This window comes from Grampus griseus (genome assembly GCF_964374135.1).
Source record: "Grampus griseus genome assembly, chromosome: 8".
In the NCBI taxonomy this organism is placed as follows: domain Eukaryota; kingdom Metazoa; phylum Chordata; class Mammalia; order Artiodactyla; family Delphinidae; genus Grampus; species Grampus griseus.
The window spans coordinates 12,107,492-12,133,553 of NC_139002.1; the positions used below are offsets into that span (position 1 = coordinate 12,107,492).

The window sequence follows — 26,062 nt, forward strand, 5'->3', positions numbered from 1 at the left end:
CCCAAACCCCGGACTCCTCCACGACCCAGAGAACACCCGTTACTGCAGGACAACTCCAGGCATGTGATTTACTGACAAAGGATCGGTGATGTTGGTGTCTTTCCACAGACACCACAGAACAATACCTTGCAGTTACTGAAAAAAAGAGTAATGATGTCAATTAACCAGAGGCACACAGAAGCAGGGCCTTGCGGCCACATATACCAGCTGGTCTGGAGTTGATGATGATTTGCAAGCGCTCTTTCCCACTGGCTCTGAGACCACAAAACCAGGTAACTGAATGAAGGGAACCCAAAGGAGGGGCTGACACTGCGGCGGTGACCCTAAGTGTCACCCAGGCAGTGGTGCTCAGCCTGTGCATCACATAAACGTCACCTGGGGAGCTTCTGAAAATCCTCACACACCCATCACACCCCAAACCAGATAAAATATAATTTCTAGGAAGGTGAGCCAGGCATAATCGGGGTTTCTGAAACCTCCCTGCCGAGGTGAGTCCAAACGTGCAGCTAATGTTGAAACCCACCCATCCAGAGGTCGTGCGGGGGTGTAAGAACGCAGGGAGGGCCTCCCGGTCTCCTTACCTCACCAAGGTGTCACTGCCTGCCCCTGCTGGGCTGTAATAGAGCACATTCTCCAAGGACAGCGAGAACTTCAGCCCCTCCGCCTCCGAGATGTACAGGTTGGTGCGGTTGTTATTGTGACTGACACACACAAACACCTGGTCCTCGGAGGCGTCCGCAATGTAATATTCCTTTGGCATCAGAAGTCAGAAAAGACAGAAGTCAAAAAAACCACACAGGCCCTGTGGACTGTCCCAGCGCACACTAAAGCAATGACTTCCAAATGTCCCAGTGAGGACTGCAGGCTCGGAGCCCACGGAAAGCCTCCCCACGTTGGGAAAGAAGCTTGGCCGACTCTCTCTTTGGAGACCCTGAGGCTGCCTTACGGCCGGAGCAAACCCCTTCTTGGCAGGTGGGACACAAAATAAGAATGGGCCCTGAACTCCAAACATGACCCAGAAATCGCTTTTAGTTAATAATGTCTCCCTATCATTAGTACAAAGTACAACATGGATTAATGTGCATTTCCTTCCCTCTTATTTTCTCTAAGGTGACTATAGGAAGGCAGAGCCCAGAGAAAGCAAAGAACAGACAAGCATGTTCTCCGTCACACCCTCCTCTTAGCTACTAACCTTCCATCACACCAACTCCGGGCATCAAGGCCTCCAAATGCCCCCTCCTCCCCGTGGTCACGTCTCTGATGACCCGGTCCACACTGAATTTCCCTATCGCTCTCTATGTTCTAACACGTACTGCACAGTCAAGCCTTTGACTGTACATGGTTTCTTCCTCTGCTCTGCTCTCAGGCTCTCCAACCCATCTGTTTCTAAAAGGGTGAGACTCAAATCCTATCCCCTTTTGGAACCTCACCATCTGTGAGCAACACAGCAGGTACTTAATAAATAACTACTGCTGTCACTAACCTCTCATTCCTTCAGCACTAGCACACTGAGACCATTGACTCTGGTTCCAAACCTCTCTGCCAATCCTTCTCCACTTAAAGCAAATTAAGGCTCCCATTCAGCTCCACTTCAAAAAGTGAAGAGGGAGAAAACAGACCAAGATGCCCAAAGCATAATGGTTCTCTCTCTCGAGACCGATCTAGAAAGTGACTTCAGGGAGACTCCATCAGGTATCCACCCCCCATCACCCTCCCTCTAACCTGTGCACGAGGACAACGGCACTCCTTCCCACCCCGGCGTGGACCCCACTCACATTAATAGGATATCTTGTGACAAACTGGGCTGCTCGCATGGGCTTGCGGCCAAAGGAGACCCAGAGCTGGACAGAGGATGGTTGCAGACTGCCGAAGAGATGCTGCCAAGGAAGAGGAAAAAAAAATCAACTGTACTATATTATCGCCACTCAAAATGAGCGAAAAGAGAAAAGTGAAAAGTCAGACCCCTCTGATTCAACTAAAAACACAAAATAGAGAGTGTGACCGCAAATGCACATTTCTGCAACATTTGCTGTCACTGGGCAGCTTGGGCTGTACCAATTTATCCTAGATACCTGGTCTACAATAAATATTAGATACTCCAGATACCACATGAAGAGGAAGGACGACGGTATGATGGGAGAACTTGAGCTTGGGGAAGGGGGCAGTGGCCGCCAAAGCTTAAGCAGAGAGTGAAAAGGGAGAGAATTGTGTGATGGCGAGACAGGCGGGGCGGAGGAGCCCACAGCCCCCAAACCACCCCTGAGTGAGGTCAGCCACACACCTGATACGCATAAAAACTACCCTCTTCCTCCTTCTACTCGTATCTGCAGATCGCTAGGATCCCGAGTCACAGGGCTTTAATTTGTACCAAGAGTTGAAGGGATTTTCATTGATTCTCTTTTTAATCTTTTAAGACTCCTCAGTGATTAAGGTCTTTTGCTAGAATATGCTTTCTTTGGTAGCATACAGAGTACGTCACATGACGCTGACCGCGCACGTGACGCACTCACTCCACACGATGCTGACCACGTCACGTTGCATTTTAGAGATACTAAACCACAGCTGGAAGCTTGCAAATGTATATAAAAGCACTAGAGTTGGAGCCACCTCTAAATTTCTCTAGGTCCTAGTTTATTCATCTATAAAATGAGAAGCTGATTTGAATCAGGACTTTGGGTATGGGTTTAAGTGGTCCAGGAACCCCAGAAATATATATACAAATTTTCTGTGTCGATGTACTCACTCGTTTTGCTAGGGAGAACGTCTCACCAGGTTCTCAAAAGGGTCAATGATTCAAAAAAGGATAAGAAACACTGTAAAGGATCTATGTGGCTTCTTCCAGCTCTACAAGTCTGTGACCGGGAACTGAAGGCAAATGTGGCACATCTACGAAAACAGACAGGGAGGTCCATCCTCGTGCGGACATCCTCGCAAGCACGACTATCACCCAACTGATTAGAATGTCGGGATCCCCAGCCAGAAGGCTTCACTTATCCTTGGCTATGTTGCTACTGTTTATTATAGATTTTAAATTCCTATAGAGGACGGAAGATGCCCATTTCTCTTAACTGTAATATAACAACTACTAATACACATGCTCACGCATGTCCAATAAATACTGTGAAGAGCAGGCTGATGAACATGAAGTTATTTTCTATTCATTTGAGCAGCAGAATGTGTGTGTACACACACACATTTTTTTTTTCAAGCCACCACTGAACACCGGTTAAAAGTCGTCTGTTTTAAAGAAGCCAGGTAGAGAAGTACAGAAGACTGCCTTTTCAGAATGGCAGCCCGAAAACCACATAATAGCTTGTCCTCAGTATGGGGCTATAGAAATGATAGACTGATTAAAAACGCAAAATGTATCACCTGAATGAGAGAAGAGTTCCCAGTAAAACTGCTATGTATAAATTCCAAAAGCCCTCCTTAGGTCAATAAAGTTTTATAACTATGTATAAAGGTCAGATGATTTAAGTCACCCTATATAAATCCTTATGAATATATATAAATACACAGATATCAGTGAAACACATATTTTTTATGCTTTTATGTTCTGTCACCACTTCCTATTGCAGTTATACCTGAGAAAGGAGCCACCTTTCTCAGTGACATTCAGGCCCATCATTAGTTAAGTGTTCTTAATGATGGCTGCTGGGAAGCTTGAGAATTGAGAATGGATAGCAAGGCATAAATGCAAAAATCACAGAATACTAAGGTCATGAGAAACCTCTAAACACATTCATCCCACTTCCTTCCAAGAGAAGGATTCCTAAATCTGGACAATCAGGCTCATTCCTAAAGCATCTGCAGACGAGTTACTGTGGTATTTTACCACCACCAGGAAAAGTATGAACAATGAAACCACGGCACACTGATTGTAAGATGGATTTCTTAACAAACAATGGGTTTTTGTTGATGTTGGGTTTTCCTTTACCATTATTATAAAAGTAAAACATACTCGTGAAAAACATCTCACAATACAGACAGGTATAAGGTAAAATGCAGAAGATCTGTTTCCGCTCTGCTCCCGAGTGCTCACTGGTAACGGGCTCTGGGCCATTCCTTCAGAAATGTTCTGCGCAGTCACCTATGAGCATATTCAGAGACAGACAGACACTGCTACGCTTACCCCAGCATCCATTAATGCCTTTCATCCTTGGCAAAAGGACCCTGAAGGCCACCTGAGTAAAAGACTAAGACTCTCTTCCTTTTGTACAACTCTGTGTGGTCATGCGACTGAGTTCCCAGTCGATGAGACGTAAACAGACTATTGCGTTGGGTTTCAAGGAAAGCTGCTTAAAGAGACTGAATCAGCTAGGAGGGGTCCTATTTTGACCTTTCTGTCTGTCCTTAATTCTTCTTAACTCCAATAGACTCGAAGGCTAGTACACGTGTCGTGGACCATGAGGGAACTTTGAGAATGGAAATCATTTGTTTGGATGGTAGAACAGCAAGATAGAGGCCTGCGACCCCAATAATACCAGGGCACCAACATGCCAGCCCTAGACCGCCTACCTCCGGCGGCACTGAGGAGGGAAAAATAAACCTCCGTCTTGGCTACGCCGCTTTTATTTCTAGTCTGCTAGCCAGACACAGTGCCAAACTGATACATCCAAATTTCTTTTGCACATACAAATTAGATCATGATAGAAATGGGCTGGAAGATTCCCTGCCACCTTCTCCTTCAAAGCAGTAACAAAGTTTCGGCTAAATGCCATCCACATTCATGTTGTTTATACCCAATTTATGGATAAAATGCTATATCTGGATTTGCTTTAAAACAGTCCAGGAGAAAAAATAAGTAGTGCGTAGACAGCTGAAAAGAGATTAGCGAATGTAGATGCTATTGAGACTGAATGAAGGCACAAGGGGAGGTCATATCAGTACAAACTATTCTTTTATGTAGATGTGAGAACGTCCATAATAAAAAGTGTGCAAAGTTAATATTAATTGAAAGCACTTCTGGAACGGCAAAGTGAGGAACTCTAAAAACCCACTCATCTGTGAAAACAACAAGAACACTGACAAAAATTCTCAAAATCAACTTTTTCAGAATCCTGAAAATAAAATAAAAGCTTGCAAAAACTCAAGGAGCATTTATTCAAGACAACGACTGAAGACCGGCAAGAAGAGCTAACTTGGTGATGTTTTAACTTGTTCTAATCCCATCCCTTTTCTCTCTAGCTCTGTGGTAGCCTGGGAAACCCACAGCTTCACAGCTACAACAGCTGTGAAAACCACCAGCCCAGCAGCCACTGGAGAGGACAGAACAGGTTTGGAGCTTCCCAAATGCCCCACAGCCAGAGGACTGTCAGATCTGATCTGCCTGGTGACTCGCTTGAAAGCTGCATTCTCGGGTCTTCTCTTTATATAACATGACTCAGCTCGCTGTACACACAGACCTGTAGCCAGGGCGTTTACGGGGAACAGTGACAAGCGGCAAATGTTTTAACACCACAGCTGCTGGAGAAACATTATCGCTTGGAACTGCAAAAGGTGAACTAAAAGGCCTAAAAGGAAAAACTGGGGAAGAAGATGTCCGTAAGAGGTTTTGATAAGCTCTGAAATATTCCAAGACATTTGCAAGGTCACACACAAAAGGGCTGTGCTATGCTCAGGAAAGAACTGAAAGGGCCTAATCTCTCACAGCCAGCTAACAACCTTGCGTCTCTACACAAACAAGAAGCAGAGGCTAAGGCAGAGTTGTAGAAGGCATGCCACCAACACACACTCAGAGGCCCTCAGCAAAGGCTGCCAGACGAATGGCTCAAAGTGCATAAGGAAATCTCTGTTCCGTCATTAGCTGACCGCTAATGGTCAGTACTTTACTAGCCATACCCAACAAGGGATGCAGACGTTACAAAATGAATGCAGGAAACTCACAAAACAAAGGCAACAATAATACCAACAAAAATCAACTTTTTCAGAATCCTGAAAATGAAATAAAAGCTTGCAAAAACTCAAGCAACAAAAAGCTCCCCCTGGGAATGGGTTACTCTGATGTGAGGAGTTGTCACATTATATCACTTAAAATGTCTGGTTTTCCACCAAAACAATGGCAAGCAAACAGCAACATATCACCCATACACACCACACACACACACACACACACACACACACACACAACAGTCAACAGGAACTGTTCCTGAGGAAGGCCAGATGTCGGACTTATCGGCCAAGAAATTTCAATCCCCTATCCTAAACGCATTCAAAGGACTAAAGGAAATCATGTCTCATGAATTAAAAAGGAAAGTATGAGAACACTGTCTCACCAAATAGAGGATATCTATAAAGAAACAGAAATTATTTTTTTTAAAAAAAGAAACAAATAGAAATTCTTGGGTTGAAAAGTACAATAACTCAAAACAAAAATTCGCCAGAGGGGTTCAACCAGAGATTTGATCTGGCAGGAGAAAGAAGCAGCGAACGTAAAACTACGGTGATCCCATGATCCCTGCTTCAACACGCATGAAAACACGATACTACGAAAGACAACAGTGACGGAAGGTCACAAATCATATGACTCCCTTTACATAAAATGTCCAGAACAGGCAAATCCACAAGGCAGAAAGGAGATTCCTGGTTGCAAGGGGCTGGGAGGAGAGGGGAGTGGAAAGTGTTGCTACTGTGTACGAAGTTTCCTTTGGGGGTGACCACGACGTTCTGGATTTAGATGGTGGTGAGCGTTACGTGACCTCGTGAAATAAACCACTGAATTGTGTACTTTGCAAGGGTGAATTTTATGCTGTACAAATTATATCTCAATACTGGTGTTACAAAAAATTAATTTTAAACACATTGGTAGGATAGTTTTATTTTTAATCCGTAAAAACATTTGAGCTTTATTGTTGTATGAGTTATAAGCAGCGAGTACGTATACCTAGGTCTATGTTTGGAGACCTTTAAGGGATGTCATAATTAAAATAATTCGTCAAGAGTCAGATGTTGGTCAGTTATCCTAAAAGTCACATCCCCACCGTGGCCAGCTAACCTCCCGTGTAGAAGCCCATAGTTCTGAGGCAATAACTAAGTTTTTCCATTATCTCTGTCAGCCTTAGCGACTTTAAATCAGCATAATGATGGTTAGAAATTGGTTTCCAATAGTGAAATTAGTGGTTGGCTGGTCAGAACAGTGAAAGTCCAAATGAGTTCTCTCGGGAAATCAGCAGAATGCAAGGTGTCTGAATTAGCCATAATATCCTAAAGGTAACACCCTGGCATGAACAGGGCACAGCGATTTAGGGAGGCCTGTCACCTGAACTCTTGGGGGTGATGCCTCAGATTCATCAAGCTCTTGCATTGGAGGAGTCTAGCTGCCTGATGCCAAGTGAAAGGCGAACAGAATCCTGCCTCTAAAACAACGGTTGACAAACTTTTTCTGTGAAGGTCTGTATAAAAATACTTTAGACTTTGTGGGCCATCCTGCCTCTAGGAAATGACTCATTTCTGCCACTGTAACATGAAAGCAGCAACAGGTGACACATAGCAAATGAGCATGGCTGTGTTTCAATAAAACTTCATTGACAAAAACAAGTGAAGGACCATGGTTTGCCAAGCCTGCTCTAGAACCCTGTGTCTGCATCATCTGTAAGAACAGAGAGGAGGCTCCAACAAGCTCATGCATCGGGTGTTGGCTCACTGCTGCGCGTTTGTGCAAGAAATGTCTGAGCCTGGCTTTCAGGAGAGGCTGGGAGTGCAGCTGGAGAGTAGCAGCCAGCCCTCCCCTCCCTCCAACTGTTCGGCAACTACCGTTATCCACCAGGAAGTACCTCACAGCTGCGTCTCACCAAGTTCACAAACTGATGTCGGTCCCTTTGCAGAGGTGCCTCCCTGTTGCATTAACGGTGGCCCTATGCTGTGGACTATGTAAGTGAATTTCATGTCAAAAACCAAGGAAGAAAAATTAAACTTGGGTTAAAAGGAAATTGAAGGGCATCTGATACAAAGCACATGTGAAGTAAGAGCCAGGTCAGAAGGGCCCCAGAGAGTTAGGAAGACTTGAAAACCAGCTCCAGTCCAGAACCCAGATGGCTGCCCAGACATGTTCTAAAGTACTAACCTGCAAAGAACTGGAATCATTCACGGTGCCGGAAAAAAGCCAAAGAGTTCATCGCCCAAAACCAATTTTCTGTCCTTTTACAATGAGTGCCTTGACTTTCCTAATTTGATTTGAATCCATTTAACATTAAAGTCACTCAGAATTCCCCAAAACCAGCAACCAGAGTGCTGGGCACACCCCAGAGAAGAAGTGACACTTGCAGGCCTCAATACTCCTACTGACAGGGTTATCCAACCAAGGCCAATGTTGTTTATCCTTATGGCTTAGGACTCTAGTGTATTAAGGAGAAAAATACCCATTTTATTATCCACTGCCAGTTGTGTTTCTCCTCTCATCAACCCATCCATTGAGAAACGTGCCTTTGATAATATAACTAGCATTGGAAGCTTCTGCATGTAGAAGGCTTTAGGGAAGAATGTCTCCAATTTTGCAGACTCTTAGGCATCCTAGGATGCTCAGGGGAAAAAATGCATTTGGGCCCTGCCATCTGCATTTGTAACAAGGGCCCTTGCTGCTGCTGCTGCAGGTGACCCTAGGACACCACTTCCAGGAGGTGGCCTAGCTCATCTCACCTGGAGCCTCTAGCTAACACCACTGACCTTGGAATCTGGTGGTCCATCCATGTGCTGAAGCAAGAAGCCAACACAACTACAATTTTGCCACCAATACCATATAAATCAATAAGCCACACACAGAGATGAGAGTTGACAATAAAAGAACTAATAATTTAATATCCCCCAATCCCATCCCCCCCCCCAAAGAAAACGCCAGTAGCCTCATCTTTCTAAATTAGGCAGGCAAAGATTCATTCGACTCCACTGTACATCTGCTATGTATCAAGCAACGTGCAAGATACTGGGTACTGCATCAGTGATGATCAAACAGACACAGCCCCTGATCCTACCACTGGCCAGGAATAGTAAAGAAATTACCACCAGCACTCTGAAAATCAGCTATGTCTACACAACAGACATAGCTGTGATGGCAGAACAGAGGCACAGAAAGCTCTAAAGGGGATATAACTTATTCTCAGGTGTGAGATCTAGAAATAATAGGATGAGGGAATGCACAAGTGCTCTCCACCTCAGACCCTCCCAGCTCAGTCAGTAAAAGAAATCTGGGAATTAGTCACTGGGACTTAAAATTGAGAAATTAAAATCACAAAAAGCACAGGCCCAAGAGACTAAAACAAAAAAGACCTATGAGCACCAGAGGACTGGAGACAAGGTTGTAAACACAATTGGTACTTGGGGTCACCCAACTGGATGTCACAAGGTACCAGTCCTCAGGCCTGACCTCTCACCTCTGCACTCCCAGCACATCCCTGTGCTTGAAGCAACTCAAGGATGCTTGTGTCCTTGGGCTGTTCTGTGTGCACGCAAGTGTGTAAGAGAGACAGACAGGCAAGGCAGGAAGCAAATGATCCAGGGAGTGACTCGAGGCAAACAGCCTGACAGAAGAAAACTTGTCATGGTTTAGTGGTCTTAAAAAACATTTTTCGAGGGCTTCCCTGGTGGCGCAGCGGTTGAGAGTCCGCCTGCCGATGCAGGGGACGCAGGTTCGTGCCCCGGTCTGGGAAGATCCCACATGCCGCGGAGCGGCTGGGCCCGTGAGCCATGGCCGCTGAGCCTGAGCGTCCAGAGCCTGTGCTCCGCAACGGGAGAGCCACAACAGTGAGAGGCCCGCGTACCGCAAAAACAAAACAACAACAACAAAAAAAACCATTTTTCAAGGTGTGTAATGGGGAACCCCTCTGGCCTTTAGCCTCTCGCATCTTCTCTTCTGATTCCAACCTCGCTCCCTGCTTTCCCTTTTGGGGAAGTTCTCTGTCCACCCTAGGATCCTACCAAGCGGGTTGACCTGCTTCTGCCTGGCCAGCTACCAACATATAAATAAGTGAGAACCTGGACGAAAACATGACATCTGGTTTTAGTCCCTAAGGTTAACAACGACAGAAAAGAGCAACCGCCCAGGCCCCAGAGACCTCCGTCAGACCTGAGGTCAAGGAGGCAATGGTCGCGTTATGAAAGCAAGCTTGCACCCCCCAGCAAGAGCAGCCCAACCTACTCTTGGCCAGGCCTGGTTTTTTCCTTTACACAAGGGCAGTATGGTTGCAACTTGATACAGCTGTAAGGCAAGTTCTGTTAAATAATCAACTGTGGTTTTAAATGAGCAAGCCCTCCATTTCAGCGTGTGGCTCCAACACACAAAATCAAGGAGAAGATTTTCCCAAAGCCTGAGACTTAAGCTACTTACTGACAGCTGGAAGCTTAAGTACTGCTTTTCTTAGAGCATTAACTCCCACTAGCCAATGACTACACATTCTACTAGCCATGTAAATGAACATGTGTCCAAACCTCCCAAAGAAATGGGCCTGAGCTGCAGGGAAATCAGGGAGTGGGATTAAAGAAAAAAAAGCCACTTAGCCCCACCCCTCCTTTCTGTGTTCTTTTCATCGGGATTTCAAAGAAGTGTGTGTTGGTCAAGGATGCTTGGACCAGGAAAGGACCAAATTCCCAGCACCCAGAGACACTCTGAGTGGTTGTCTAAGCTTTTCTGCTCCTTGACCTCCCAGAACCTTCCAGGTCCCTTGGGAGTGTCCAGCTACATCCAGCACCGGCAGTCAAGCTCCCCCAGGCACGTGCATTCCGTCCCTGCTTGCATGGACCCTCCGTGCCTGATCACAGAACACCCACCCTCAGAACGGACACGCAAAAGCAGTTTACTCCTCGAACTTACCACCACCTTTGTGGCAAACATGTACTTGTCCCGCAGCTGGAAGTCCCTCACTTCCTCCAGGATCACCTCCAGGTTCTCCCGGGACTGGAAGAAGTCTGTACTTCGGAAAACTGTGGAGTAGCCAGAGGGTTCGTGTCGTTCAACGTAGATGGTGTTTGGCTTGTCGTAGGGATCGATTCCCCTGGAAGAAAAAAAAAAAGCGGTTGTCATCATCTCCACATTGAGTCGTTGGAGGTGTAGAGGTCCTGCCATGCAGACCATCAATGAGAACCCAGGGTCACCATGGCAGCAGCTAGAAGTGATGCTCTCTCCCTGTGCCGCAAACACAACCCTTTGGCGGCTCCTTGGCTCAGCAGAGAGGGAAAGGAATTGCCACTTGTCAAGTATTTTCTGCTGGTACTGTTGTTTACAGCCTGGGTTTCACTCCAGGCAAGCTCCAGCGGGGCTAGAGGAGAGGGAAAAGAAGGAAAAGTGAAAGGCAAGTGTACGGATCCCCTTGACGTCCTTCAGAAACGCAGGGCTCACTCTCCCTCTGTGCTTCTGTCCACACTATCCCCCTCTACTTGGATGCCCTCTGCATATACTGTGATCTGCACATCTAAATCCTACTCGTCTTCTGAGATCAAGTGCAAGTCCCCCTCTTCCAGGAAGCCTTCCCCCATGCCCTTCTCCCATCACTAGCCATGCGTCTCAATTCCAAGCCTTTTTTATGAGTTCAAGAAAAGGGAGAGAACTGCCTTAAGTGGATTTTGGAATCAGTCTTCTCACTTTATACAATGGACCTTCTTACCCACTATATTATACCGTTCACCATAATGTATCTGTTTGAGCTTCCTAGACAGAGTATAGATTCCATCAAAGGCCATGCCTTACATTTCTTTTTATCCTATAGATTTCCTTGCTGCATTGATCTTTGCTGCGTGGATCCATGGACATATTGCAAAAGCTCTTCCAAACCAAAAACTGCAGAGTGATTAGATCAAACTACCTGAGAGAAGAATCTCTGCACTGGTGTGTCCCCTAAGAAGGGCCCTAAGAGCAGCCTGGGAGGACAACTAACCTGCCCGAGGTTTCCTAACCTGCACAAGAACACCAAGGCCAGGCGGACCATTTAGCAAGAGGGAAAAACAGTTGGAAAAATTTGGAGGAGAGCTTCACAGTGAGGATGCAGTGATGACCCAAGGAGAAGTAGGACTCATTAATGATTAATTCACACAAACCATCTGTACGGTTCTACAGACACAGTGGCTCTCGGGATAATGGAGGCAATGATAGGAAATTCCTTCCAAGATGCATTGTCAAGAGCAATTTCCAAGACAGAAGGGACGGGAAGGAAAAGAAAAGAAAGGAGGGAGGAAGGGAGGAAGAAGAAAAGAAGGGAGACAAGAAAGAGGAAAACAAAAGAGCCTCTTTTTGCAAAGGGGGAAGACTTGACTTTGGCCCTACAATCTGGAGTCTTGGTAGGACAATGGAGAAACCAGCCTGTCCCAATGAGAGAAACTAACGTTCACCGCGAGATGCTCTGTGTGCAGAGCAGGGGAGGGATGGGGAGGACGTGTTCTCTTCTTTTCCACAGTTGGAAGTACTGATTAAAGTACTTCCTCTACCCTAGAGGATATGCAAATTAAAACACGCTGGATATTTTTAAAAAGGCAGAGAGGAAGGGACCTTCACCCAGATATGGAGGTGGAGCTCACCTCTACTATTCCTTCGTAACCCAAAGCAGCCGACAGCTAGCAACAGAAAGAGCTGCGGCTTTCACCCCAATTCTCTTCCGTAATCCACATCTGAACCTCTCCCTTCTGAGAGCTGCTCCCCTAACAAATTCCTGTACTTGGCAATCGCTAGCCTCCCACTTTCCATGCTCACTGACACTGACTTCCTCTTCTCTTTACCCGCATTTGGAAGTTCCAAGCCTTGCTCTGTCTCCGAGCACAGTCATTGGTCCTCACTTGGCCTCACCCACCTCACTTACAGTCTTTCAGGGCATCCTTGAACCCGCCCCCATGGCTCATCCTCTGTCCTGTCTTGCCAATCTCCAGCTCTGGATAACATAAATCACTGGTTTTCCTCACCCCTGCTGCTCCTAGGCCGCCAAGCATCGCTGAACGAAGTGTGCCTTTATTCTCTGAGAGGTTACATTACACTCTCACGTATTATGGGGAACCCTAGGAGAAATCCCTCAAATAGCCTGAAATTCCCTGACACCAGACATGTCATTATCTACAATAAGACAGGCAGCCCCTTCCCCTAGGATATCTATCTGCATGTCTGCACAGAGGCAGAAGGTACAACACAAAAATTCCCAAACATGAAGCTTCTTTATTTAGTAATCCTGCTGGTTTGCCCTCTTAATATATGATTCTCTAAACAGAAAAAAGAACAATCTGTCCCTTTAAAGTTAAAAAAAAAAAAGTTCTAATGGTGTTCCCTGGGTAGAGGTTGTACTCGGATGAGAGTGTGGTTATAATCTAAGACTCTACAACCTCTGCCCAAGGAAAATACTGAGAGTCAGAAAGAGCTGCCCTCTACAAAACCGAAGTCCAGGGCTTCCCTGTTGGCGCAGTGGTTGAGAGTCCGCCTGCCGATGCAGGGGATACGGGTTCGTGCCCTGGTCCAGGAGGATCCCACATGCCACGGAGCGGCTGGGCCCGTGAGCCATGGCCGCTGAGCCTGTGCGTCCGGAGGCTGTGCCCCGCGACGGGAGAGGCCACAGCAGTGAGAGGCCCGCGTAGCGCAAAAAAAAAAAAAAAAAGGAAGTCCACTGGAGGCTGAAGATACTCAGCTGTAAGGCCCCTCTCTGCTCCATCCTTTACTGTCCTTAATTACTAAGGAAGCAATACGAACTCAAAGACATTCCTCTTCAAAGAGACGGCTAAAAGACGTACAGACAGGATCCACATCTTGTGAAGCCACTACATTTAATGAGGACTAAAACTACATGTAAAAGTCAAAAAACCAATGCCAAACTGGAAAATATAAATATAAATGAACATACACGTACAAGCTCTTTCATATCACAAAGGACCAATCTCAAATATATCAAGAGCTCCTGGAAATCAGTAATAAAGAGATGAACAATCTAATGGAAAAAGGGCAAAGGGCATGAAGAGACATGGCCCCAAAAAAGAAGTAAAAATGACCCTTAGGTTAAAGGAGGTTCAAACTTATTCATAATAAGAAAAATGCAAATCAGAACTACAACAAGGGACTTACCTGGTGGCACAGTGGTTGCTCCCAATGCAGGGGGCCCAGGTTCGACCCCTGGTCAGGGAACTAGAGCCCACCTACATGCCACAACTAAGAGTTTGCATGCCACAACTAAGGAGCCCACGAGCCTCAACAAAGACCTGGTGCAGCCATGTAAGTAAATACATAAATAAAACAAGATTTAAAAATACAACTATACTGAGATACTAACACATTGGCTGTGGAAAAAGGCATAATTCTATGTTGTTGAGAGTGAACACAAAATTTGACACTTTCTATAGAAATTTTGGCAAAGTTACAATTTCAATGCTTTAGTCACTGGGGATATATCAGTGCAAAACTGAAAAAAAGTCCATGCCCTCGTGTAGTTTTATTCTATTGAAGAAAGACAAATAATAAGCATAATAAGAGTATATTAGGATGTGATGAGTGCTGTGCAGAAAAAGAACAGATCAGGCTACAGCAGACCGGGAATGACAGGAGTAATTGCAATTTTAATGAGATCCTTAGGATAGGCCCCATCTGGAAGATGTTATTTGAGCAGACTTGAATGAGGTAAAGGAGCAAGCCACAAATATATCTTTAGGACAAGCATTCTAGCCGGGGAAAATAGCAAGTGCAAAGGCCCTGTGGTGAGGAATGTAGCTGGCATTTAATCTGAGAAAAGTAATGATGCACTTGAAAGGGTTCAAAGCAGAAGAACAACATGATCTGACCTGTTTCTAACAGGATCAATACGGCCCTGCTGAGAATCAGTTGTAGAAGGACAAGAGTAGAAGTAGAAAGACCAGCTGGATGATTAATGAGTGACAGCAGTGACTTGGAGTTAAATAGTTGCTGAGTAGTGGATCCTGGGTATATACTGAAGGTACAGCCACAGGGATTTCCTGATGGACTGAACGTGAAGCATGAAACCAACACGGAATCAGTCATGACTCGGAATTTTTCACCTGAGCAACCAGAAACTGAAATGGGGAAGATTACGTACGGGTAGAGCTGATCCAGGGTGGTGAAGGTCAAGAGGTATCAAGTTTGGTAGGTGTGAATGGTCTGACTGTCCCCCACTGACCCACCAAGTCCACGCCTGGGAGTCTGCTCTACACATTCGTCTGCATATGTACGAATTCAAGATTATATACATCATCCCCACAACAGTAAAAGGCCAGAAGTGACTAAGACCAGAAACAACCTCTTAAAGGTTAGCCCTGTTGATTTCATTTTCCTTCTCAAAAACCTACAATGGCTCCCCATGGCTTTCAGAATTCAGCCCAAATTCCTTTATCAAGCAAGCACTGCAGATTCTGATACCAATACCCCTTTCCAAATTTCACCCAATACACTGTCCAAGGATAAGACTCAGGGTTCTCCACCCAAGCACCACAGTGCCTCGTCTCTGCCTTGGGCCATTCTGTTCCCATCTGGAATTCCCATCCTGCACCCCTCCAAACAGCCACACCCTACCTGGTGTGCACATCCTGGATCAACAGTAACCTCCTCCGTGGAGCTGCCTATGACCCATCTGGAAGGAGCATGGCCCTCCTCTGGCTTCTTATGCTATGTCCGTGGGACTTCATGCTTCTTTCATGATGTATGTTACATGCACAAAATGTCTCTTCTTCTCTCCTAAACTGCAATATCCTTCATAACTATATCCATCAGTTATTCAACTTCTTACACCCTAAAGCGTCTGTTTTATATTCAGCACACATTCAAAAAAAATGTTTTGAATGAACAAATGAACGAATTTTAGAGAAAAGTCCCCACTTCTGATATGACGCTCTAAAAATGAAGGTCTTTTAGAAATTCTAATACATGCAAGAGCTTCAAGATTCCCCTGGATTCCCTGACGGATTGAAAAATGCAAAAGCTCTGTCACTCCCGCCACAAGTTACCTTCCTTCCTCACCCCCCAAACCCCTGGGGAGTCTGTTGTACCCGCAGCTCTCATTCCTGGGTCTGGAATGTGTCCTTCCTGAACCAGATGCTTCACATCTCAGGGGAGGGCAGATTTGCCCTGCATGAAGGAGCTAGAACTGAAGCAAGGGGAGTATGTAACTCAAATTTCTCAGATGGCACGACTTACCAAGAAACGGACTTCACATGTTCCTGAATCATGATCCAGGTCTGGCCAAAATCATCTGATTTCCATAGCTGCAAAGACCAAAGCAACAAGTGGTCACGATGCAAGAGGCGTGATGTAAGATCCCTGAATGGCACCACCAGCACACACCCGTGGAAACCCCAGCCTCAACAATACGTCCCCTGTGACGACAGGTGGGGAGATCACATTACCCAACCCGGTTACCCCACGTGCCAACAAGGGCAGGAAGGGCAGGAAGTTCACCTTTGCATTCTTCTCCATTCAGTTACTAAGGTCTCAGTACCTCCGTACTGGAAGGAAGGAAAAACGATCGTGACTTGTCTTCCTTTTACGGATTATCAGAAATTATATTTTACTCAAGACTGACCCTCACGTGGTGGTGAAAACAAAAGGATTATACTCAGTACTTCTCGCCTGGGAAACAGTGTCCTTGAAAACCCATAATGGGACACAGTGATGAAAGCTGAATGGAGAGGACTCAGGGAATCCCCGAACACAAAGGTGTGGCCATGAGTAACTGACTTGCTGACCTTTGCCCCTCAACTTCCAAAGACAGGGTCCCTGGCCCTAGGGACCAGGGAGCAAGAAGCAGGAGACTAAAAACAACAATAATCCACCTACACTGGTAAACAGCCCATACTTGGGTTACTCCCTAAGGCAAGTGAAGATAAACAGGTCATGTTTTGGTTAAACAACCTGCAAAGAAAAAGAATCGTTCCAAGGTTCCTCTGAGCAAAGTCATTTGAGACTCATCATGAACCCCATCCTACAGGGCCAACAGGTTCCATGGGATTATGCGAGATCAATACCCTTGACTTGGCGAGTTTTAACCTTGAGATAGAAACTTACCTGGGCGCTCTCCCCATCTCTCACCTTTCCTTCAAATCCGGGTTAAAGGAAGAAAATGCACACATTTATACTATATTCACGCACACACGTGCGCTCGTGTGCACGCACGCGCGCGCGCGCACACACACACACACACACACACACACACACACACAGCAAGAATATTTAAGTGAATGGTAACTTCAAATAAATGGTAGGCAAGGGCAGTATGTTTAAGGTGGAGGATGGGAAAGGTAGAACAGAAATTCGACAAGAGGTCCCAGCACAGCTCAGATGCCAGCCTTCCCTACCTGGCTCTCTTTGATTTAATTCCAGAGACCCGATTTACCCCCAGGACTAACAGAGGTGTCCCTGCAGCAAGAATGGCCTGATGTGTAACTAACAGGGCCTGCCGGGGCTGGGTGTTGCTCCCTGGCTAGGATGCAGACCCAGGGTGCCAGGGGGATATAGTTTTCCGCAGCCGTGGGAAGTGAAATAGTAGCTACAAAGGCTCAGCCTGAGAGAGGAGGAGGGAGGGGCTGGGGGAGGTCACTTGAAGGACAGGCGATCCACTGGGGCAGAACAGAAACCTCAAGGAGCCCCAGAAGCTCTCTTACCTGCTTGTTGGGGTGAGACCTGTCAAAGCCCAGGAGAAGGTTAGAGGCCTTGCTGTGCAGCAGGAGGTCGGCTGCCCGGAATGGGATGGAGAAGCCTTGGATGGTGTTGCAGAAGTCAAACGTGGTCCAGAGGTACTGGGCATAAGCATCTGCAAAGATGTACTGCAGGGAAAGGAGGAGAGCTCAGAGCAGAGCCTGGCCGCGCCCCAAACACCCCTTCCCCAGCAGAGTCTGAGTGCCCACGCATGCAGAGGCCAGGGGCCGGCACCCTCGCACATGGTCTTCTTGCCATCTCCTGACAATGAAGAGACTCCGGTGCATATCACACGAGGCTCGGCAAAGGAAGGGTGCAGACGGGCTGCGCTGAAGCCAGGTGGAGCTCTTGTTTACCCAGGTAATGAAGCAAGCCAAGCCTTTCTATTTTTTCTTTCAACTGACTTGGCCTTTCTCATTCCCTGGGGGGTGACCCGGTCACAATCAGAGGGCGGCTCTAGGAAGCCGGGCAGAGGAGCCCTGCTCTCCAGGCTGGCTGCACACAGATGGGCCTGCTCACTAGCCGTGCATCCTCTGACACACCTTTCCGGGAATACCCCTGCCATCACACCCACCCAGGAAGCTTAGCTTCCCCTTCTTGCCCCTGTGCCGGGTGACAGGGCAGCTCTGAGGACCCAGTGGCCACCGGGGCCGGCAGACTCACTGTGGGGCACAACGGGCAAGCAGGGGCCTCACCTTATTTTGCTTCCCCACGGGTGAGTGACTCTGAACAAGTCAGGCTCGAGAATGACTGCCGGCCTGAAGAGTTCTCAAGGGGAAAGGATCAAAGCAATTCAACTGAACAAAAGTGCACCGAACATTCACCCTGGACCAGATGCCGAGGGCATCCCAGAGAAAGCAGAGGACCCTTCCTCTTAAGCACCTTCCGGTCTAATGTGGGAGAAAGACGTGTCTACAGCCAACTACAGTGCAAGGGGAAATGAGACCAACTGAGAAACCATGGACAGAGTCCTATGAGAGCACAGACTACAGATCAGTTCCGGTTTGGGAGATCGGATATGACTCCATGGAAGATTTGGGCCTTGACGGGCAGACAAGACTTCCACAGGGAAGGAACACGCCGAGTCAAGGGCAGTTTGAGTTTGGGAACAAAAGAGGAAGGAAAAAAAAAAAAGACAGTATGGGTTTGGTGACGGTCTTGGGGCTTGAGGGAAATATCAGGAAATTAAGGCTGGAAAGCCCAGAAGGTGGCAGGCCTTGCGTGCACACAGAGAGCTGGAGGACGTCCCCTGCTCCCAGGAGCACAGGGTGGCTCAGAGGACGACTGTGACCCAGAACCAGAGCTGGGGGGACCCAGCGCCCCCAAAACTCAGCCACTGACATCCTAGAAATCACGGACGCACAGGAATCAGTCCAAGGACGCTTTCCCTAATTGATTCCACCTGCTCCAGACCCCGCTTCAGCTCTAACAGCCTCAGCCTGGAGAAACAATCTGCACTTGTCTACACGTTGCTTTCTGACATTCCTGCTCCTTCTCCTTCACGCTCTCTCCCCACATCCAGCCTGTAAACTTCCCAGGCAAGCGTTTTACGTGTTCTCTCTCCTCTGTTTCCTCCACAGCATCTAATGTAAAACTCCAAACTCTGGAGAAGCCTAATGAAGTCTAACCCTAAAGGGTAGTAAATGGTATGAAAGCAAAAACTAGCGGAACCAAAGGCAAAGTGATAAAAACAATTAGGACCCTAAGGAGGACCATCATCATTTGGGGTCTAAAAGTGTCCCCTAGAAATAACACAGCCCATCTTCCTGCTCTGAAACTGTCTTGGTTATTTGGGGGAGGGAGTGTTCTCTCAGTTTGAAAAGTTTTCTCCAGAAACACCTATCCCATGGCTGCCTGCAGTTTCACATTTGAGGACCTAGAAATCCCATGTCCGGCCACAGAACGTATGACGTTCATGACAGTAGCTATGATTTTTCTTTTTTCTTTTTCTTTTTCTTTTTGTTCCTTTTGGCTGCGCCACGCAGCATGCGTGTCTTAGTTCCCCGACCAGGGATTGAACCCGTGGCCCCTGCATTGGAAGCGCGGAGTCTTAACTACTGGGAAAACACCAGGGAAGTCCAATAGCTACAATTTTTCAAGAGGCACTTAGTATGCACCAGGCGCTGGGCTGAATGTTTGCACACCTTGCCTCTTTTCACTCACAGCGTCCCTGCAGCAACTCCAAGCTATGATACTGTCATCTCCTCTCTTACCAATGAGGACACTCATGCTTAGAGAGGTCGGCTGCCCAAGGTGACCAGGAAGAGGCAGCATTCGTATCAGCGTCTGGCTGGTTCATCAAACCTTACCTCTCTCCTTCCAACAAAAAGGCAGTCTTTCCCGAATTGAGTCCATAGGTCTTAGCCTGGACTGCTGGGCTCAGTGAAGTACCTCCTCTCTTAACCCAGTCCCCAAGCTTCCCTGCAAACGCTCTTGCCTTCTGCGACACTGTCGCATCATCGCTCCACGCCCCACCCCTGACCATCTGTCTTTGACTCTCTCTTGCCAGCCCCTGTCTTCTTCAGCTCCTCGCCCTCAGGTGACCCTGATTCCTCCATCCTCGGCTGCTACCGCGGCTTATGGCTCATCCTTCCAAAAGCTTCCACCACCGCCCCTCCAGGAGTCCGCATTCCAAGACTCTCAAATCTCCACGCCCACCCTGACGTCTTCCCAAGAGTCTAGTTTTCATGACCTTCTTTACCTTCTCAGTCAGCATCTCCACCCGGATGTGCCCAGAGATTGCTCTCTGTCTAAAACTGAATTCTTCACCACCTGCCCCCCAAAACCCACTTCTCCCTCCCCATGTCCCAAGCCCACGTGACACCTTCCCCGGCCCCATTACTCACCATTAGGGTCTGGTTTCTACTCCACTGCCTTCCCTTACGTTCAATCGGCCACCTACCCTGTTAGGTTTTCCTCTAAAAGGTCTTTCACAATCAGTGCCTTCCTTTTTCTTCCCAGTGCTACTAGCGCAGCCCGTGGTCCTACTAGAGACTATGAGGAAATTGGGGTCGGCACTGGGTTTTACTCATCCTCCTGGCTTCTAGGACCAGCAGGGAGCGAGACCCTTAGAGGGTGGATATTAGGTTTGGTAAAGTGACTGGGCAACTTCATGCCTATAGTAACCCACGGGCTCCCTTTCTTACCGTCCTCTAACCTTGCCCTTCCAGCCCATCCTGCATGCTGCCGGCAGACCAGACACAGGTCCCTAAGGGACAGTATTCACAGTAACCCGTCAGCTCCAAGGTTCTTCCATGGCTCCCTCCAGTCCTCAAGGCAGAGGGAAAACTCCTCCCTCTTCAGGTGGGGCCCCACTGACATCATTAAGCCATTCAGTGCAAACACTCCCCTCTCCGCCTGCAGAGAAAACACATTTGGCACCCTGAAGCCTCTGCCCATGCCCTTCTCCTCCCTGATCCCCTAGGGTTCCCACCAGCTCTGCTCCAGCTACAGACATCTGCCCATCTGTGAAGCTCCAGCCCTAGTCCCGAGCACCCACGAAGCCTTCACCTCTCTGATCCAACGTTACTCTAATGACCTGCAGCTTCCATCCCACCCTTAGGCACGTGCTTCCTGCCGCTAGGTAATGTCCTCCAATGTGCACAGAGTACGAGGCATGGGACATCCTACTCTGCTTTTAGTCCCGGGATGCCTGGCTGTCAAGTCTGCTCGAGGCGACCCTGCAGATTGGCCAGCAGAGCTGACCTACTAGATGCTTCCTAACCTGGGCAATTTCAGGAGCATCCTCACCGCCACCCCCTACCTTTCCAAGCATGTCTGCAATCACTTAATATTCCAGACGTGCTTCATCTTTTCCTTTAGCTTAACGCTACGTTCCCTCGTAAAACACAAAGACCTCCGGAGAGATAACAAAAGTCACTACAGAATTCATCCCCATGTCAGCCTAAGTGACTGTCTCCAGTTTCGAGTGAAGAAGCCAAGAGTACCGTGAAAGGAGGATGGGCAGACGAAGCAGGGAACGGACTCACCTCCAGGAGGTGGGAACCAAGGGAAGAAAGAGAGAGCGTTTCACCATCCCACCTGGGACCAGCCTCTGCCTGGAAAAAGGCAGGACCAGCTCTCGCATCTGTGGAGGCTGGGAAACCTGACCACACATCCAGTGACCTTCAAAGAGCCCAGACATGTCTGGACACTGCTGACTGACCTCGGGTGCACTGCGAGGCTGGTGGAACTGTCAGGTGGCTAGAGCCGCACGCTGCTCCAGGCGGTGGCACACAGGGGACCGCAAAGAAGGAAGTGGGACGGCGGGCTGATTCGAAAATAGACCCAAACTCTCACGTGACCCCACAGCCGCTCCATGTACCTAAGCAGCGCCTTCTTTCCCCTCCTGCAGGCCACGCCCCCCCAGACTTCCACGTGGCCCTTTCGTGACACCTTAGCCCTTCCGAGCAGCTGCGAACAGTCATTTCCACCATTTCCAATTGCCCTCCGTGGCAGCCACGCTAACGTCTGTGCACAGGTGATTGGCCTGGGCCCGGCACCTTGACGTAGAGGGCAAAGCACTCAGCCATGGGGGATGTTTATCAGGAAATGGTAGGTCGAGTGGGGCAATCTGCCTTCCAAGGGACAAAGGCAAAAGTAACCTAAGTCATCAGCACAGTAAGAGTCACTTCCTTCCTGAGAAGTCTGAGGAGGGGTAACAGCCTCCACTGGGGAGTTACAAACCCAACAGGGAAGGCAGCATCCCTAACCTCACTCAGCCTGCTCCAGCCCCAGGTCCAACAGCCACCAAGTTCTCCAAGAAGGCGGCCCTATGCATCATCCCACCAACTCCAAATCATCCCCAACTCAGCCCTGAGAAATCGGAGCAGCCCTCCTCTTCAGGTGACAGCACTGAGGCCGCGGGCCCATGGCTCCCACCTCACCTGCAGCACCTAGAGCTCCTCTATTGCAACCATTCCCTGGTTCTCCTTCCTTCTTGCCCTAGCCCCTGCCCTGCTCCTTCACCCTCTCCAAAAGCCCCAGATCCTCTCCCCGCACTAAACCACCCCCGCCGCAAGCCCCTAACTTCATCTTTCCTGTCTTCTGACTCTTCCGACTGTTGGGTTCAGCAGCTGCTCACCGCAACCCGCGACAAGCAGGAAGGGAGACGGAGCCTGCTTACAGACATCTGTGCCCTGCGGTCAGAGGCGAGGAGGGGACGAGATGGGGCTGAAAGGGACAACAGAGCAGTTTCGAGACCACAACTTCAGCAAGAGTTAACTTCGGGACAATGTGTAATAGTACTACTACTACTAATAACAATGATGGATGGGTACCACCTGACGTAGAGACTAATCCAATGGCTGTCTGATTCTTGAGAGGCAGATTGATCCACAGGAGATGCAACACGGCCAGCAGGCTGGACCCTGGGGCAGGGCTCCCCAGTCACTCGAGGGACCGGGAGTCCCCAGTACCAGGCCTGCCAGTGCAGTGGTGGGGAGGGCGCGGCGGGCCTGCTGTCCAGACTACAGAACCGATTCCAACCTCTTTCTGTGCTTTTCTTCGCAGAGGGAAGAACTGCTCGGTCACCTTGGAGTTAGGTTAGAGGGGAGTTTGTCCTAACTGCCCCTCCACTTTGAGACCATAGGACGGGGCTGATATTAACTAGTAGGTACCAGTGGCACCTATTCTAGTTGTTAAAAAAACAATTGCTTCTGTTAGTAAACAGGCAGTTTAAACCCATGAGCGGCCCCTCCTACAGCTCCATTGGCCTGGTCCCCTCCCCAGGCCCAGCCCACAATCCAGCGACTGAAAGGTTAATGCCTGCCTCAGCAGGGTGGCCTTCAAAACCCAGCTCCCTCCAGACTGGGTCTGTTCTGATTGGTCAGGGCCATTCCGGTGGCTAAATATTTTGAATACAGTCCCTGCTAACAGACCACAGGCAACCTGAGAAGCCAGCACTGCGGGGCAGGGGGGCGGGGGCGGACCTGGTCAGAGGACCCTGTGGATTTCGCTCCTCCTTTCTGGATGAGCAAAAAGCAGCAGCTGCCCCGTACCTTCGCTTTGGCTTCTAAGGAGCTATGTTTCGAGCATCCTTAGAAGCAGTCATCCTATCCTGGACATGAGCTCGGGATCACTAGAGCGGGGAGGAAGGCAGCCAAACACAGCTCTCCAAGCTCAAGGTACCTAACCCACAGGAAAGCCTTGCTTCCCGCACCCCCCTCTTCCTCCCTGGGGCCCAGGGCCATCTCAAGTCTAGGCTTCCTCCAAATCAAACTGCCCGGGTTCTACTGCAGAAACAAAGCCCCAGGGCAGACAGCTGGGAAAACAAATGAGGAGCCACAGCAGGATCAGCTGCCCTGGTTTTCCCTTCTAGACCGGTACAGGCTGGAGGGAAGGGGGGGTACACATGCACACGCGGGTACACACGTGTGTACGCACACTGGTGATACCCATGAAATCAAGACTTCAGCGGCTGCCCTGGAGGACCTAGATTAGACCCCAGTGCAAGCCCCAGTGGCCCTGGGTAACATTTGTGCCCCCTATGAAGCAGGCGACTTATCAGGCAGTTGGCAGACGCTTTGGGCTTTAACCTGCCCTTGTTTGTCTAGAAATCCTGCCTGGCCAGGACCTGGCCTGCTTGATTATGCACAGCTCTGCCCTGAGAATGACATTCTGTCACCGACTCCCAGGTAAGCAGAAAAACAGTCCCCAGCTGCCTGTCACGTGGCAAAGACGCCCAAGCGCTGCATCTCCCAGCCCTCCTGTAGCACAGCCATGGTCCCAAAAGACAGCCCCACGCGGTCACGACAGGTGACGTCCTTACACGCTTGTTGTCCGCAGGACTGTGGTAGAACTGGGCGATCACAGCTTCGCTGCTGTTCCCCTCGCCGAAGTTCAACTTCTCTGAGATTCTCCTGAATGATCTTCCGTAGTCGTAAGACACGTACACCTGGAAGACGGAGGTGGGAAAGAAGAAAAGGATCGGTGAGAAAAGTGGCAGAAAGGCGGCTCCCTCCGCCTCCACTTGCAAACGCGTCCCCTGCGCCCTGAGTGTGGTTCCCAACGGGTCCCTGATACCATGAAATTACAGGTGTGAAGACAACCCACAAAGGAGAAGCAGGCCACCTCTGTGTCTGTCCCCAAGCCAGTGGCCTCTTTTCTGAGGCCACAACAATTCCCTGGAGGGGGAGACGCGCAGACAGAAACCATGATAAGCTCCTCACCACGGCCGGGTTGAGTGTTTAACAAACTACATCCAGAGGCTGAGAAAATGTGATTGTCTGAGGGGAAGGGATTGAGAATTTTTTTTGCCATCTGTTGAAATGTACCCAAAAGGTAATCTAATTCTCATCCTTCTGCTGGGGAGTTCTGTCCTTACAGCATTCCAGACGATTAAAAAAAAAAACAACCCTCATGGGTTTTCACAGAGTAGCCCCAGAGATGAAAAAGAGAGCAGTGCTAAGTGATTAAATATGCACAGAAGCTGCACAGAGGGGTCCCAGAACCCCCCTCCTCCAGCACCCTGACCCTGTAACATGGGAGATTCTGAGTTTAGAGGAACAGCAGGGGGGGCCATGCAGTTGCCAACGGTATTTACTTCTCTCCTGCTTCCGGGTCTCTGGCTCCCCGGTAACCACAGGTATGAAACAGAAGAATAACTTGTGCACTGAGTGTCTACCAGGTGCCCGGAGGCTACCTGAAAGCCATCACACCTCAAGAAAGGGATGGAAGAAATGGAAGTTGTCAGATAGTTTGTCCCTAGACTTTACTACCTAGGCACTGTGAAATTAATACAGTCAGTGGGTTTAAAATGAGCCTGACAGATGAATATAACACTATAATGTTATGAACACTATGAATATAATACTGAGTTAGAATTGGGGAAAGTGTTAAAGTAAAAGGACAGGTGAATCCCAAGAAGAATGGGAACTCGGGACGAATCCCATCGACTCAGCAGCAAACACGTTCTGAGGGGTTCATGGGAGCCAGATACTGCGCTGGACACCAGGCATACAAAGACACGGCCCTTCACACAATGGGCATGTAAACACGTCACTGCTGGTACACGATGCCCCCACGTGAACAATGAACTACACGATGTTTGTGCAAAGAAAACTGAGCGCACATGCGGGTTATTAATATTTATTAGATGTCGAGGTTGGAAGAGCACAGATAGAACCTCTGCCAACATCTGGAAGAATTCCTGTTACAAACACACACACTTAAGCACAGCACATGTTCCCCGACTACCAAACACACGGTGAGGGGCTGCCACAGAAACAGCTTCCTAAATTCAGCAGGTTGAGCGTTCAGAGATCATTTGAGTGGTAGGAAGACCAAGCGGTACTTTCTCACTTCCATCCTCCAGGCCAAGAACAGACATGAAGTGTTCCTTGTGACATTCAAAGTCACACACAGCAAACTGACGGCTTCTCCAAAAGGGAGCTCAGGCTCCTCCCAGCCCTAGCATCGTCCCCTACACGGATAATCCACTCCGTTACCTCCTCGGAGGCACAAGTGTGCTAA

At 48.5% G+C, this 26,062-nt stretch overlaps 1 protein-coding gene across 1 annotated transcript in view; it reads right to left on the reverse strand.

Annotated features, from left to right (window-relative positions):
- SORL1 (sortilin related receptor 1) overlaps nucleotides 1-26,062 on the reverse strand; it is a 161,043-nt gene that overhangs the window by 113,456 nt on the left and 21,525 nt on the right. The window contains exons 3-8 of the mRNA XM_082659998.1: nucleotides 24,360-24,485; nucleotides 17,557-17,718; nucleotides 16,094-16,161; nucleotides 10,802-10,982; nucleotides 1,776-1,877; nucleotides 582-751 (exon numbers count right to left, since the gene is read on the reverse strand). Coding sequence (XP_082516124.1) covers nucleotides 582-751; nucleotides 1,776-1,877; nucleotides 10,802-10,982; nucleotides 16,094-16,161; nucleotides 17,557-17,718; nucleotides 24,360-24,485 — 809 coding nt within the window. The remainder of the gene's footprint in view (nucleotides 1-581; nucleotides 752-1,775; nucleotides 1,878-10,801; nucleotides 10,983-16,093; nucleotides 16,162-17,556; nucleotides 17,719-24,359; nucleotides 24,486-26,062) is intronic.